The sequence below is a fragment of the Sceloporus undulatus genome, chromosome 2, assembly GCF_019175285.1.
Source record: "Sceloporus undulatus isolate JIND9_A2432 ecotype Alabama chromosome 2, SceUnd_v1.1, whole genome shotgun sequence".
Taxonomy (NCBI): domain Eukaryota; kingdom Metazoa; phylum Chordata; class Lepidosauria; order Squamata; family Phrynosomatidae; genus Sceloporus; species Sceloporus undulatus.
The window spans coordinates 195796082-195810250 of NC_056523.1; the positions used below are offsets into that span (position 1 = coordinate 195796082).

Below are 14169 nucleotides of genomic sequence, written 5' to 3' on the forward strand. Positions count from 1 at the left end.
CCTGTTGTTATATGGTTTAATGTTTGTTGCTGCTATGGTAGTTATTAACAACAACACGAAAGGGTAAGTGTTAGCGTACATACGCACTGATCTACATCAGTTTGTTCTGACAAAAAGATATAAAGCTACCTGCTCCCAAGAGCCACGTCATTCCAAAATCTGGTTTTCTTTGGACACTGAAACTCCCAATGTACAGCTCTGAAGAGGTCTTTTGTTCAGGCACATGTGCTTAAATAATAAGACAAAACATCCAGGCTTTCTGTACTCACAGTACCCCAACAACATACTCCCCTCTTAATTGTACATGTCCAGGAGTAGCTGCATTGGCCAATCAGCAAAATAAAATAACATCCAAAATCCACAAAACAGTGATAAAAGTATAATTAAATAAAGACATCACTGTTTTGTGGATTTTGGATGTTACTGCCCACTTTAGTGTGTGTATAAATTCAGGGCTGACATGAACATTGCTTCATGGCCGATTATGTCACCCTGTGAAGTCAAGGAGGAAGGTATTCTAGACACAACTCAGAAAAGTTACATTTTTGAGCTTTGTTGCTGTTGCTGTTGTGTGCCTTCAAGTTGTTTCCAACTTATGGCAATGCTAAGGCAATCCTATCATGGGGTTTTCTTGGCAAGTTTCATCAGAGGGGATTTGCCATTGCCATCCTCTGCGGCTGAGAGAGTATGAGTTGCTCAAGGTCACTCAGTGGGTTTCCATGAAACTAGCCAAGATCTGAACCCCAGTCTCCAGAGTCACAGTCCAATGCTCAAACCACTCCACCATACTGGCTTTCTCTTTTGAACTACAGTTCCCCAAATCTCCCAGCTAGCATGGGGACCATCATGACTTGTGTGTTTCCAGGAAATGCAGTCAATTTATTATTATTGAGCTTTCCACTTTCTCTATCCTATTAGAGGCTGTGGAACATGGGTTGAGGGAAGCATTAAGTTTCAAATAATTCCCTGCTTTCCCTACAATAGGCAGAGCAAGGGTTGAGAGATGGCCCCCTTTTTCAGAGTGGTCACACAATGTCCAGGACTCAAAGAGATAGGGAAGAATGTTACATCCTCTCCGCAAAATCAGGAGCTGCTTTCAGGAGGTGGAAAGAGTCAGTGCTGAGAATACCATGGACCCTCCACATTCGCTGGGGTTAGGGGCACAGGACCCTCATAAAAGTGGAAAAACTGCAAATAAAAAACCACTTTTTTTTAACCTGAGAGATCGCCTTTCCAGGAATCTTTAGGTCCTCCAGGGCAACTCTCTAGTCAACCTCTGATGGAGGTTGACCACAGAATTGCATTGGAGGACCTACAAATGCCTAGAGAAGTGTTCTCTCTAGGAATATTTAGATCCTCCAGCATGAGTTTTGGCAGATGTTGACCACAGAGTTTCTAGATTCTCAGAAAAATATATTAGTCAAATCCATGAATAATGAAAGGTGTAAATGTGGAGGGCCAACTCTATTCCCCTCCTTCTCCAACAGACACAATATTGTCAAACTGAAGACAGGGAAGTGGGGAAGATGGAAAAGGATGGTGGGAGGAAGTACTGGCCAGATTGAATTGGGCAGGGAAAGACAGGTTTGGCAAAACAAGCCTTGTACTGCATGAGGCTCTGTTTCAGGCAGTAGGCTTTGGGATGAATAGGAAAACAAGGAGTTGGGATTCATGGTCACAGGAAATGCAGGCAGGTTTGGAAAAGCCATGAACTATCCAGTAGACAAGTCTAAATACCCCAAAGGCACCAGATCCTCTCTGATCTTGGAAGCAAAGCAGGGTCAGCCCTGCTTAGTACTTGGATAGGAGACCACCAATGAATCACAAGTGCTGTAGGCTGTATTTCAGAGGAAGGAACCAAAAAAAACCACCTCTGAGTATTCCTTGCCTAAGTAAGCAATGGAAAATTCATGGGGTCACCATAAGTGGACAGGTGACTTGAAGACACATATGCACATATCTAGTTCTCTTAAATATGACAAGCCTTTATGTAGTTAAAAATAAACATTGGTGGGTGAGAGATGGTAGTACATTATCACCTCCTCTCAACAACATCTTCTTTCTATTGACTGAGCCAGATTTTTAGAAACTCCCTTTCCCAGTGAAGAGCGTGCAAATCTAGCCACTTTATTAAAAAGTAGATGGAAAAAGTAACAGTAAAACCTCCCACTAAAATCCATGCTCACTTAAGCTTGAATCTAATTTTTAGTCCCACACAGAGAAGACCCAATGGATTGAGAAGAAATGGCTAAATCAACACTCTTGTAAGCTCCATCAGTTCAGTGGGTCTACTCCAGCTTGGACTAACAACTGAATTGAGGCCACAATTTATCAGTACATATGGGGTTGTCATAATTGTTCACTATTACCAGGGACAAAATGTAGGACAGATTCGAGACCAAACTGTAGGACAACTGCAGGACAAAACTCAGCCCAAAATGTAGGACATTTAAGGTCCTCTCTTTTTTTAAATGTCCTACATTTTGGGCTGAGTTTTGTCCTGCAGCTGTCCTACAGTTTTGTCTCTAATTTGTTCCACATTTTGTTTCTGGTAATAGTGGACAATTATGGCAACCCTAAAGCCAGCATAAGATGGAGCCCTTAGGTTTTTTTAGGGTGGGCAGCAGAGAAGGGAAAATGTGGGCACTTGTGATAGATGTGAGTGAAAGAACATTACACAGGAGGTCTGTACACACAATACCAACCAGATGGTGGGAGTTGGGAGACTCACCCTCGGTAGTGGAAGGCCTTGTTCCCCCTCCTTCTTCTAGCACTGTCTCCAGGGGCAAGAAGTCATGTGTGGGGGGCACCCACTGGGAGAAGAGAGAGGGTGGTGGGGACAGCCTGCCCAGGGGTAAGTGGCGGACACTGGGAGAGCCCAGTGGGGGCAGGAAGTGGGGAGGGCGTAGGGTGACAGAGAAGTGGGTGTGAGTCACATCATGGCAGGATTGAGGTAGGCCCCAATGGTACCTGCGGGAAAAGCAGCGGCAGGGGGGCCTCATGGTAGAGTGGGAGGTGGGGTGGGCAAGAGGCTGCGGGAAGAAGCAGGGCAAGAGATATGGTTCCATTCTGGAGTGTTGGGGGCCCTGCCTTGCTAGGAAACAGGACTGTGACATCAGAAGACACACACACACACACCAATCAGGATGCATTTCAGCTTTTCCCTGGGGATGAGCTGCTCCTCTTAGAACAGGGCTTCTCAGATTATTTCCTCAGTGTTATTTGTGCCCTTTGGCTACAACTGTTTCTTTCTTTTTTGGACGATCACCAGGGACTGGCAGGCAATGACTCAGGGACCAGCACTGGTCCAGGGACTTTTGTGTAGCACTGTCTTAGTGGATCGGCTCCTACTCCTACTCCAAAGCCCTTCTGAGCTTCTCAAATATTTCTAGAAGACAGTGCAAAGCTTTCTAACCCCTCTCCAAGATCGTCTAGATTCAGAAGACTGAGTGTACAAAATCAGCTGGTTGTCTTTCAAGCTTTGCAGGGTGCAAGGACATCCTTTCACATTAGAGAGTGGGCACTACAAAACCTCAGCTCAGATACATCTGCAGCCCATGCTGTAGGCCAGCTTTCTGCATGAACAAAAAGATTCTAGGATTTCCCTGAGAGTGGGACATATCCGGGCCCGCCTTCCTCAACCTTGTTCTCTTTTGGAGCTACATTCTCTGTCAATCCTGAACACTGCCCATGCTGGCTGGGGCTACTGGGAGTTATAGTCCAAAACATCTGGAGGGCACCAGTAAGGGCACATTTGGCCCAGATTAGTGAACTGTCCCTGGTATGGTGTGCACTCCTTGAACTGTGGCACTCCAGGCCTAGTTTGTCTGCATAGTAAAATTGGCTCTGCTAAGGCTGTGTGTTTTTCTGTGGCAGGTTCTATTCCAAATAGGAACGTCAGACCATCAGAGAAACTTTGGCAGAGGTGGAACCAGAACCAAGAGTTCTGTTCTCTTTTCCTTCCTCACCCTAATGAACATCCTCCACTTTCCTCTTTAAGCCAGAAGCAACCCAGTGGTTCTGCTCATTTCCTGCGATCCATTCCTGTTCACAGCCAAAATGAAATCCAGATATCCAGGTGGATTCCTAGCTTTGACCCATGCTGGTATGCTAAACACAACATCGTCTGTTGAACACCAGAGACCACCTAGGGGTCCCAGCATCTGGTTTATTCAAGCTGGTTAATATCAGATGGCCTACCTGCACACATGATCTGAGAAGCCACACTTCCAGCAGCAGCACTACCACCATTGCCACCACTGGCTATGTGTTGACTAGACTTCTATGGGCTGGCTGAGGGCCATGTTGTCAAAAACCAAATAGCACAGGGGATATAGTTTCTCTCCTTCCCCTTCTTTCACCTTTGGCTTGTTCCACCTTGACCTGCCACCTGACCTTGGTAGGACACGTGTCACAGCTGCTCAGAAGGGAGCAGGGAGTGTGAATTCTGACCTTTGCACCAACATACACTTGGCCTGAATCCTCAGCCCATGTTCCGGCTCGTTCAGACACAAGGCTCCTATTGAAGCAGCCGTTTTGCATCAACATTTGCTTAAGGCTGGGTATTTGCATCTGCTGACGTCAACGGAGGCCTGGCTTCTGGAGAACTCAGGCGGGTGGGCAGGCGGAGGAGTTTTGTTTTGGTTATCCTCAGCTACTGGCTCTCTTCTCTGACTTAGGAAAAGGATGTAGGTGTGTGTGAGTCTGTGCGAGGTACCTGAAAAGATCTCCAACTTAGCCATTATCCACATGACCATGTATGTCTCTATTCACAAATGCAGTGCCCACAGGTGGATTTTCATGTTGTGGGATTGTACGCAATAGAGAAGGAAACATGTATTTGCATGGTTGCATGTGCTTGTGCATGTAATGGTGTGGCACACAGGAGAGGTGTTTGTATGGGATGGAGCACCTGGAAGACTCATTTAACCATGTGGGATAGAAAATTCTACTTGGCATTTACTCACAAGTAAATGGGCACAGGATTGAAGTTTTAGGTTGCAATTCTGTACTCATCTACTGGGGGGAAAGCCCCATTCAACTCAATGGAGCTTACTTCTGAATATGGATTCCAGTGTTACAAGATGCCAGTTCCAGATCTCACACCCAGAATTATCTGAACAGCACTACCAAAATCAGATTATATATTTCTGGGTTTTGGAGTGTGGGAATAACAAGTTACAAGTCACCTCACTACCTGCAACTAGTAACTTTTTCAGGCAACGAAGTTATATTTTAAAAGCAATGTAACAAAGGGAAAAGTTACCTTACTGGTGTAATGAGTTAAAGCTTTCTAGTTACAGTACTTTCAAAAGTTACATAACTCTGTCACAATTAACTGTGAAAGAAGGAACATTGAAATAAATGTTTATGGGACAACAAATGTGTATGGACCCCCCCCCCCAAAAAAAAAGACTGAAATAATTCAGACCTTAGGTATTAGAGGGGAGCCGTGGTACCATTTTACACTCAAAACATGAAGGGAAGAGTGGGTGCCTTGAGAGGCACAATGTCCGAATTCAGCTACTGGAAATCTGTGGGGTTCACATGGCCTTAGGGGGCCCATTATGAGTGCTTAAGCTCCTCTTCCCATTTCCACCCATGTTTCTGCAATGGCACCATGAACAGAGAGTGCAAGGAAAGCCATCTCAAGTCCACTGTTTCCTTTAGGCCAATTATTTGGGGAGCTGGGAAGCTGGCAGCAATCCAATATAAATAGGGAAGAAGGTGGTAGATGGGGAATGTTATCTCGGTGTGTGGTTTTCCCCAAATTGTAGGACTTGCCCTCTGCTAAGCTGATTTGGTGGAGGTGTGGATGGATGAAGTGCATTGGGAAATACGGTTTAAACTAGTTGTGTCCCTAAATGTTGAGGTGTGATGGTTGTTGAGAGGAGACGGGGGGGAAATGCTGGAGTTTGCAGCTATTGATCACCCATGTTTCCCAACTTCTCTGGCTGCCTTATTTTTTTGCAGTAGGGGGTTGGGTTCCCTAGTGAGTCAAGCCATTTAAGACTGATGTCACAGTGGCATCAATGAGCCAGTGCTTTGCCCCTTGCATTAAACTCTTTTGGAGATCAGAGGGAATCTCCCTGTTGACCATGCAACCAGGCTGACTCAGAAATAGGGATGCTCCTTGTCTTTCTCTACAGCCTTTTCACTGCAAAGCAGGATAAGCATCCCAGAGAATATCCACATTCAGACTCCCCCTTCCAACCCAGAGAAAAATGTAACATTAAGAGGTATCCCTGAATATAAGACAGACAAATCTTGGAGAAGTGGATTGGTTAATTATTATTTTTAGAAGAAGAAGGTGTAAGAATTAAGACTTTAAAAATTACAATCAAGATATGCAGGTGAAGATGAAAGACTCAGAGGCATTTCAATCAAACTTGTGAAACGAATGAAGAAATTGATTTGTCAGGTACTAGAGAAAACTCTTGAAAGTGTCTGTTTATCAAGTCAAAATTCAAGCCATCTAAGATCTTTTGCTGGAAACATTAAAGACATTTACAGCTTTCAAGTGTTATTAAAATTAAAAAATATCAGGAACTGGTAGCATTTCCTATTTAAACTGATTACTTTCTTCATGCAGGCCATGCAATGTATATCTGCAAACCAGAAGAAGCAACTCTAATTATTCCTTCTGGGAGAGGAGGATAGTATGAGCAATCTAATAACTGTCCAAGCCAAATTATGAGCAATAAGAAAAAATGACACCACTTATGTATATCATGCTGCATAAAAGTGAATTACATCAGGTACTAATAGATAAGTAGATAGTTTTCTTTTTAATTACTGATTTGTCTGATTAGACTTGATTGGAATGTATTGTTTGAGGATGGTGATATCTGATTGTTTTTCCTCAGCCAGACAACAAATTATGTTTTACAGTATATGTTTTACAGTACTGTACAAACACAGAGGTTTTTAAAAGAGCGTATGTACGTACAGGACTATCCAAAGGCATAGCTCTTTTGTACTCACCTAGGAAGGTGTTGGAAATGTATTCAGAGACCTGGTTTCCAGAACGGCTCATTTCAGAAAGATGGGTTAATTCACGGTTCAGCATTCTTTTGAACTATCAGAGAGAGAGAAAAGAGAGAGAAAAGTTGATGGTGAAGGAGTTAATATGCATTTTCTGTAACATACACTGCTGTGAATGCTTGTGTGCAAAATGTGCATAGGTGCACACTTTTCACAGAACAGGCAACTGTTTGTGACTGCACAAGAATTACAAAAAATACAAGGATGAAGACAGGCTCATGTATAGCCCTACTTTGCATGTGCAAGTAAACACAGGCTCGGGGTACAAGAATGATTCCAAGTTGGCATCTGTTAGTAGAAGTGGCTTAATAAACATGCAAGTTACATTTTGAATCTGTGTGCATTGCTCTAATGTAGAAGTTTTTAAACTGTGTTCCAACGAGATCAGTAGTGGCAAATAAATATGTTTACTGATGTCCAGTCTTTTCAGTCTTTGTCACATGGTCTGGCTGCAGCTAAGATCAACTAGACTAATCAACAATCTTTGTGAATCAAGTGGGCACACATAGGGCCAACACTGGAAAATTTACTTTTCTGGATTATAATTCATACAATAGTCCAACCAGCCTGGCCACTGGCCATCCTGGCTGGGAAGTTCTAGAACCTGTAGCCCAGAAAAGAAAGCAGTTGTACAAACCTTCAGCCCCCTTCTTCAGCTGGATTGAGGCTGCAGCAACCTCATGCTGCAACCCCGATCCAGCCTTTCCATGGTCTGAAAAGGAGCCACAAAAAATGGCTCCTTTTTGCGTCCTGGAAAGGGCGCCATTAGCCATGTTGCCATAGCTATACAGCGCTCCTTCGGGGCTGCGTCGTATGAACACAGCACCAGAGGAGTGCCATGATGCCATGTGGAGTGGCGCTTGGCATCATGGCGCCCTGGGGGGTGGAGTCAGGGTGTGCGCCATCTGGACGTGATGCCCTGACTCCACCCCCAGGCTGGCCTTTCAAGCCGGTCTGAACAGGGACTAACTTTTGCAGGCTCTGCTCCAGGATACACCCTGAAACTTCCTGCACTACATAGGGATCCCACAGCTGACATGCAGGGGTTCTTCAGAAAAGTGTAAGAGGAGGTGGGAAACATGAAAAACAATGCTTCAGTGGCATGTATTTCTTTAAGATGTGTGCCATCTATCAAGTGCTCATAGAAGCATGCTGGGATTTAGAATTTCCCTGCATGAGGAGATAATGTAATGTCAGTATAGAGGCAAAGCATCACAGCTGTGCACACATGTCTCTGAATGCATCTTATGCTTTGCTATGAAGGTCATGAGAATATATATACTCTCTTTAAACAGCTGGATAGCACAGATGTAATTTTACTGCAAGCAGAACTCAAGACACAGAAGTACTGCTTGTGAGCATGTTTGCTATTGTTATGTGCCTTCAAGCCGTTTCTGACCTATGGCAACTCTAAGGCCATTGGTTTTCTTGACAAGGTTTGTTTAGAGGAGGTTTGTCATTGAGTTCCCCTGAGGTTGAGAGAGTGTGACTTGCCCAAGGTCACTCAGTGAGTTTCATGGCTGAGGTAGAAACTGAACCCTGGTTTCCAAAGTTATAGTCCAGTTCTCAATTGCAGTGAGGTACAATCCTCTGGGACAGGCAAAGGGAAAATTGGGCTCTATGGACACCAACTCCTAGGAGCCCCAGCTGGCATGGACAGTGAAAAAGGACTGTGGTGTTATAGTCTGAAACATCTGGAAGGCCAAAATATCTCTAATCCTTCTCTTGATCATCCTACTGCTTCTATGAAATGTTAACATACTGATTCTCCCTCTTTTTCTCTATGACCTTGGGCCAAGATGCTGAACCACTCCACACTTTCCTAGAAATATTTCAGCAGTCCCCCAGCACCTCTTCCCCCATAAATGCCATTACTAATATAACTGCCAGCCATGACAAAATGGAAGCACTGTTACTGGGTGAGATCAGGAGCCTCTGGAGTGCTCACTAGGGGCCCATTTATACTGCATAATTATAGTGCTATGATCCCACTTTAACTGCCATGGCAACATCCTATGGAATCCTGGGCCTGGCACTGAAGGGAGGACCATTAAGGATTTTGACCAGGAGTTTGTAGTTCAGGTGCCTCTGACTGAACTACAAACCCCTGGATTCCACAGGATGCAGTCATGGCTGTTAAAGGTGAAATGTAGCACTATAATTCTGTAGTGTGAAAGGGCCTCTGGAATCAAAGAGTGAATCCTTTTGTAGGTCGGTAAAATGAATACCCAGCTTGTTGGGGGCAACTGGCTTACAGATTGTAAATCGCTTAGAGCAGTGGTTTCCCAGCTTGACCAACAGTCAGGAATTCTGGGAACTGAAGTCCAAAACATCTGGAGGATCAGAGTTTGGGAACCACTGGCTTAGAGAGTGCTGGGTTCACAACAAAGTGGTACAGAAATATAAATGCTATGCTGTGCTGTGCTATGCAAGTAGGAGAGGCAGGAATGTTTCTTGAGGTGGAACAGGCTGGTGGTTTATGCAGAGAATGATTGACTGAAAAGGTAATCGAGGACACTTTTCCCACAGTGAAAGGAGGAGGATCAAAGCCAATTTCCTACCTGGAACATCAGGTACAAGAGTTCCACCTGGTACCTTTTTAGGGATGCAAAGACACCAGACATGTGGCAGTGTCCTTGATGACATCTGGCCACTGAAGGTTGTGAATTGTGACGAAATCTGCCCTCCCTATACCAACATGGATGCTTCACCACTGCTGTGACACGGGATGGATAAACAGAAAGTGGGCACAGAAATCTCCGAAGGGTTTTGTCATGGGTTGGGGAGATCACCTGGTAACCTAGAGATTATCAGAGCAAGGTCTTTACATCCGATCTGTCTTAGAACCTGGGCTTCCTTTGGGAAGAAGGCCTCCCACAATCTCTCTGCTGGTGGCAAAGAACTACTTTGGGTGGGGGGTTGGTTGGTTGGTAGGTGGATTCAAGTATCACTGGCTTGCTTTCTGTGCTTGACATTGCTTTCCTTTTCTAAAACCCACTCTGTCCTTGAAAAAACTCCCGGATGCTGTTCCCCGGCAGAGGGGTTGAGGAGGTGACTCATCGGCTCGACAGCCAAAAGAGAGATAGAGAGACTGGCAGTGCTACAGACTGCTTTGCTTCAGCAGCCTTGGGGAGAAACTGGAGGGAAAAGCCATCTGTGGATGGGGGGGGGGGGGGATTACATGGTGTTGCTTCAGCTGTTCTTAATTATAGGGAATAATGGGCTATTGGGCGGAAACCATCATCCAAGGCCCATGCTTTTCTCTTGTTCCAGGACAACACAGGCTCCTTCCTCTGCCTCAAGGGCCATCCAAGTACGTAGCATCTCCATCGGCAGACACTCCTGCCCTGTCCTTTCTGATCCCACAGGGACACAATTACAGTTCATACAGAAACATGGTGTGCATTTTGTATCATGTGGCCAAGCAACATTCAAGAGTGGTCAACATGGCAAACGTTGTATATGAGGAGAGGCTGTAGCAGTTTGCTTTTAACTCAGCTGACTGGGAAGGGCAATATTCTGCCCCCTACCCATTAACACATCTTTATCAATGACTTGGATGACAGAATTGGGGGCATACTTATCAAATTTGCAGATGAAACCAAACTAGGAGGAGTAGCTAATACTCCAGAGGACAGGATCAAAATTCAAAATGACCTTAATAGATTAGAAAGCTGGGCCAAAGCTAACAAAATGAATTTCAACATGGAGAAATGTAAGGTACTGCACTTAGGGTGGAAGAATGAAATGAACAGATATAGGATGGGTGAAACCTGGCTGAATGAAACTACGTGTGAAAGGGATCTGGGAGTCCAAGTAGACCACAAATAGAACATGAGTCAACAGTGCGATGCGGCAGCTAACAAGGCCAACGCAATTTTAGGCTGCATCTATAGAAGTATAGTATCAAGATCAAAGGAAGTAATAGTGCCACTCTATTCTGCTCTGGTGATGCCCCACCTCGAATATTGTGTACAGTTCTGGGCACCACAATTCAAAAAGGATGTTGAGAAACTGCAGTATGTCCAAAGGAGGGCGACTAAAATGGTGAAAGGTCTGGAAACCATGTCCTATGAGGAAGGACTTAGGGAGCCGGGGATGTTCAGCCTGGAGAAGAGAAGATTAAGAGGTGATATGATAGTCCTGTTTAAATCATTGAAGGGATGTCATATTGAGGAGGGAGCAAGCTTGTTTTCTGCTGCTCCAGAGACTAGAATCCAGAGCAATGGATGCAAGCTAAAGGAAAAGTGATTCCACCTCAACATTAGGAGGAACTTCCGGACAATAAGTGCTGTTCGACAGTGGAACACACTTCCTCGGAGAGTGGTGGAGTCTCCCTCCTTGGAGGTCTTTAAACAGAGGCTGGATAGCCATCTTTTGGGGATGCTTTGATTGAGAGTTCCTGCATGGCAGGGGTTGGACTGGATGGCCCTTGTGGTCTCTTCCAACTCAATGGCCCATTACAAACAGGCCTAAAAGTGTGCGCTCCGCACGTGCTAGGGTTAGAAAGGGGCATCCTAGCATGCGTGGAGCGCGCACAAAATGGCGGCGGCCATTCCACACGGCTGGCACCATTATGACGTCACAACCGCGCCGCCTCTATATGGGGCGGCGCGGACGTGACGTTGTCACGCCGTGCCAGGGCGAATAGTGCGCCCTTCCCCGGCCGCAAAAGGAGCTCTGAAACAGAGCTCCTTTTGCCGTTTGTGTCGCTGGGCGCAGCCTTCAGACGGCTGTGCCCAGTGATGCAGAGGAGAAAGGGGCCAAGCGGCCCCTTTCTCTTCCTCCCCGCCATCGCGGGGTGTCCTTGGGGCTTGAAGCCCCAAGGACACCCCTTTCCAGGCTGCGGGGAAGGGGCCTTTTGCCACTTCCCCGCAGCATGGAAAGCGGCGGATCAGGGCCTCAGCTGCTGCCGCTCTGGCCACTGAGGCCCCGATTCAGTTGGGAAAGGGGCGGGTGCAGGCCACCGCTTTTCGGCGGTCTGTAACCCGCCAATGATTCTATGATTCTTTTTTTTAATATATATTTTATTGAAGTTTTCTCTCTTTACACAATTGCATTGCATCAATCCAATGATTCTATGAATCTACCAGAATAGAAACTATAGTTTTCTGTGGGTTTTTTTGAGCTGGAGGAATTTATTCCTGACATTTCACCTGCGACTGTGGCTGGCATCTTTAGAGGTATAGAATAGAGATTGCTTGAATTCAATTTGCAGCAACTGAAGTAAGCAGAGTACAAAGGGGGAAGTGGGAGGAGGAGACAGGAACTGGGACATTTCAAAAACAATTGAAAAAGTGGGATTAATTGGGACTATCCCTGACAAACTAGGGCAGTTTGAGGGTTGAGTTCCCCCTGCACAGCATTTCATACTAGGCCTTTTCTTTTAGTAGAGAAGGAAAAGCTTTAGCCCATGGGCCAATAGAAGGCCAATGGGCCAATGGAGTACTCTCTGAAAGTACTCTCCTTCCATTCCCAAAATCAAACTGGGAAGGCAAACGGAGGGGTGAATGGAAGAACCCCTCAATTAGCTTCTGTAAGTTACAATGAGATAACCCAGAGAGATTCCCTCCTTGTCCAATTCAGTTCATCTCTTTAAAGTGATGCCTTGTCCCACCTCAGATACAGCATAAAATGCTGCTCTGAGCTTCTTGAAGGGCAACTTTAGAAGGCAAAATAAACAGATGTATTTAAAGGAGGAAAAGCGGTGGGGAGCAGTACCTTTAAGACTAACCGATTTATATTTTAGCATGAGTTTTCATGGATATCAATCCACTTCCTCAGATGACAGAATGAAATTAAAGCCATAGGTTTTTGGGCATAACTACACAGTTGTGTGCATTGGATAGAATGAAACAGGATATAGAAAGATATAAATTGTGACCCCGGGCACAGATCTTCAAAGAGCTTAGTGAAGGGATACAGGTCTTTCAGTGTCATTGTAGATGGATGACCAAAAATGGTTCTTTAGTATGATAAGGGAACCTTTTTTCTGGAAGGAAACTGGCACAGTGAAGAAATGCAACAGCCACAATAGACATTTTGGTGCATGTCCACATGGCTTTTAAAAAACAAGCTAGCTAAACTAGGAGTATTTCTGTGGTAGGCAATGTGTATCTAACATACAAAATACATCCTGTGGATCTGATATCCAAGCAGCATGTGCTACAAGCCAAGCTAGTCCCCCCACAAGCTCCCCACAGCCAAGGAAGGTAAATACATAGCTTGCCCAGCTTGCTTCCCAAGAATACTATGAAAAGGAGGGTCAACTGCAAAAAGGGCATCTGCCTTGTTCCAACACAACACTACAATAAGCAACTCAAAGAAGAAACAGATGCCACCAGGGCATGTCTTCAGTCTAAGAATTAAACCAACCTGGGAATACAACATGTACATCTTTCTGCAAAAGGGAAGCTGGCTACCATCTTGGAGGCCTTACTCTGAAGCAGGGTCATGAAATTGACACAGCTAGAAAGTACTATGGAATATAGATGTTCTCAACCAGACCCTTGGACCCAATGTACATTTCTGAGCATACCTGCAAAATGCTTGCTCAGGAATTCTTACAATCACAATTCACCTTCCACTGCTTGTCAAATTCCTCTATCCAATTTCTTTTTACTATCTGTAAGAAAGTCCTCCCTTGTTACAATAAGTAGGCTGGATACTGCAAAAACACTTTGGTCTATTGGGTATGTGCAGGATGTCTCTACATGCTTTGAATACACAGACACATTACACCCGCTTGTGAATGTAGGCCACACCACCCTGTGAGATGTTGCCCTTGCTGCAAAAATGTATCCAAACAGCCTTTTTATTCCCCCTCCTTCATAGATATGAATGACATCTACTCAATTATATGATACAAGAGGGATTTCTACTTGGGGATAAACTACTGGAATGGTTGTTAAACCAGCTCCCTGAAAACTGGAATGTTGCCTATTAAGAATCATCTCTGCTTGGATCTGCACAAACACACCATGGGCTATTGTTTGTTGGTCATTCAATAAAGCAACAAAATAGTGGGATGCTGTAAGGCAATGATTCCCAAACTTTGGTCCTCCCAGAAGCCCTAGCTATCTTGGCCAACTGTCAGGAATTCTGGGAGCTGAAGTTCAAAACATC

At 45.0% G+C, this 14169-nt stretch overlaps 1 protein-coding gene across 6 annotated transcripts in view; it reads right to left on the reverse strand.

The window, feature by feature from the left end:
• PDE4A (phosphodiesterase 4A) overlaps positions 1-14169 on the reverse strand; it is a 353540-nt gene that overhangs the window by 20317 nt on the left and 319054 nt on the right. For all 6 annotated transcript variants that reach the window (XM_042449010.1, XM_042449007.1, XM_042449008.1 and 3 more), the window contains one exon: positions 6985-7078. In XM_042449010.1, coding sequence (XP_042304944.1) covers positions 6985-7078 — 94 coding nt within the window. The remainder of the gene's footprint in view (positions 1-6984; positions 7079-14169) is intronic.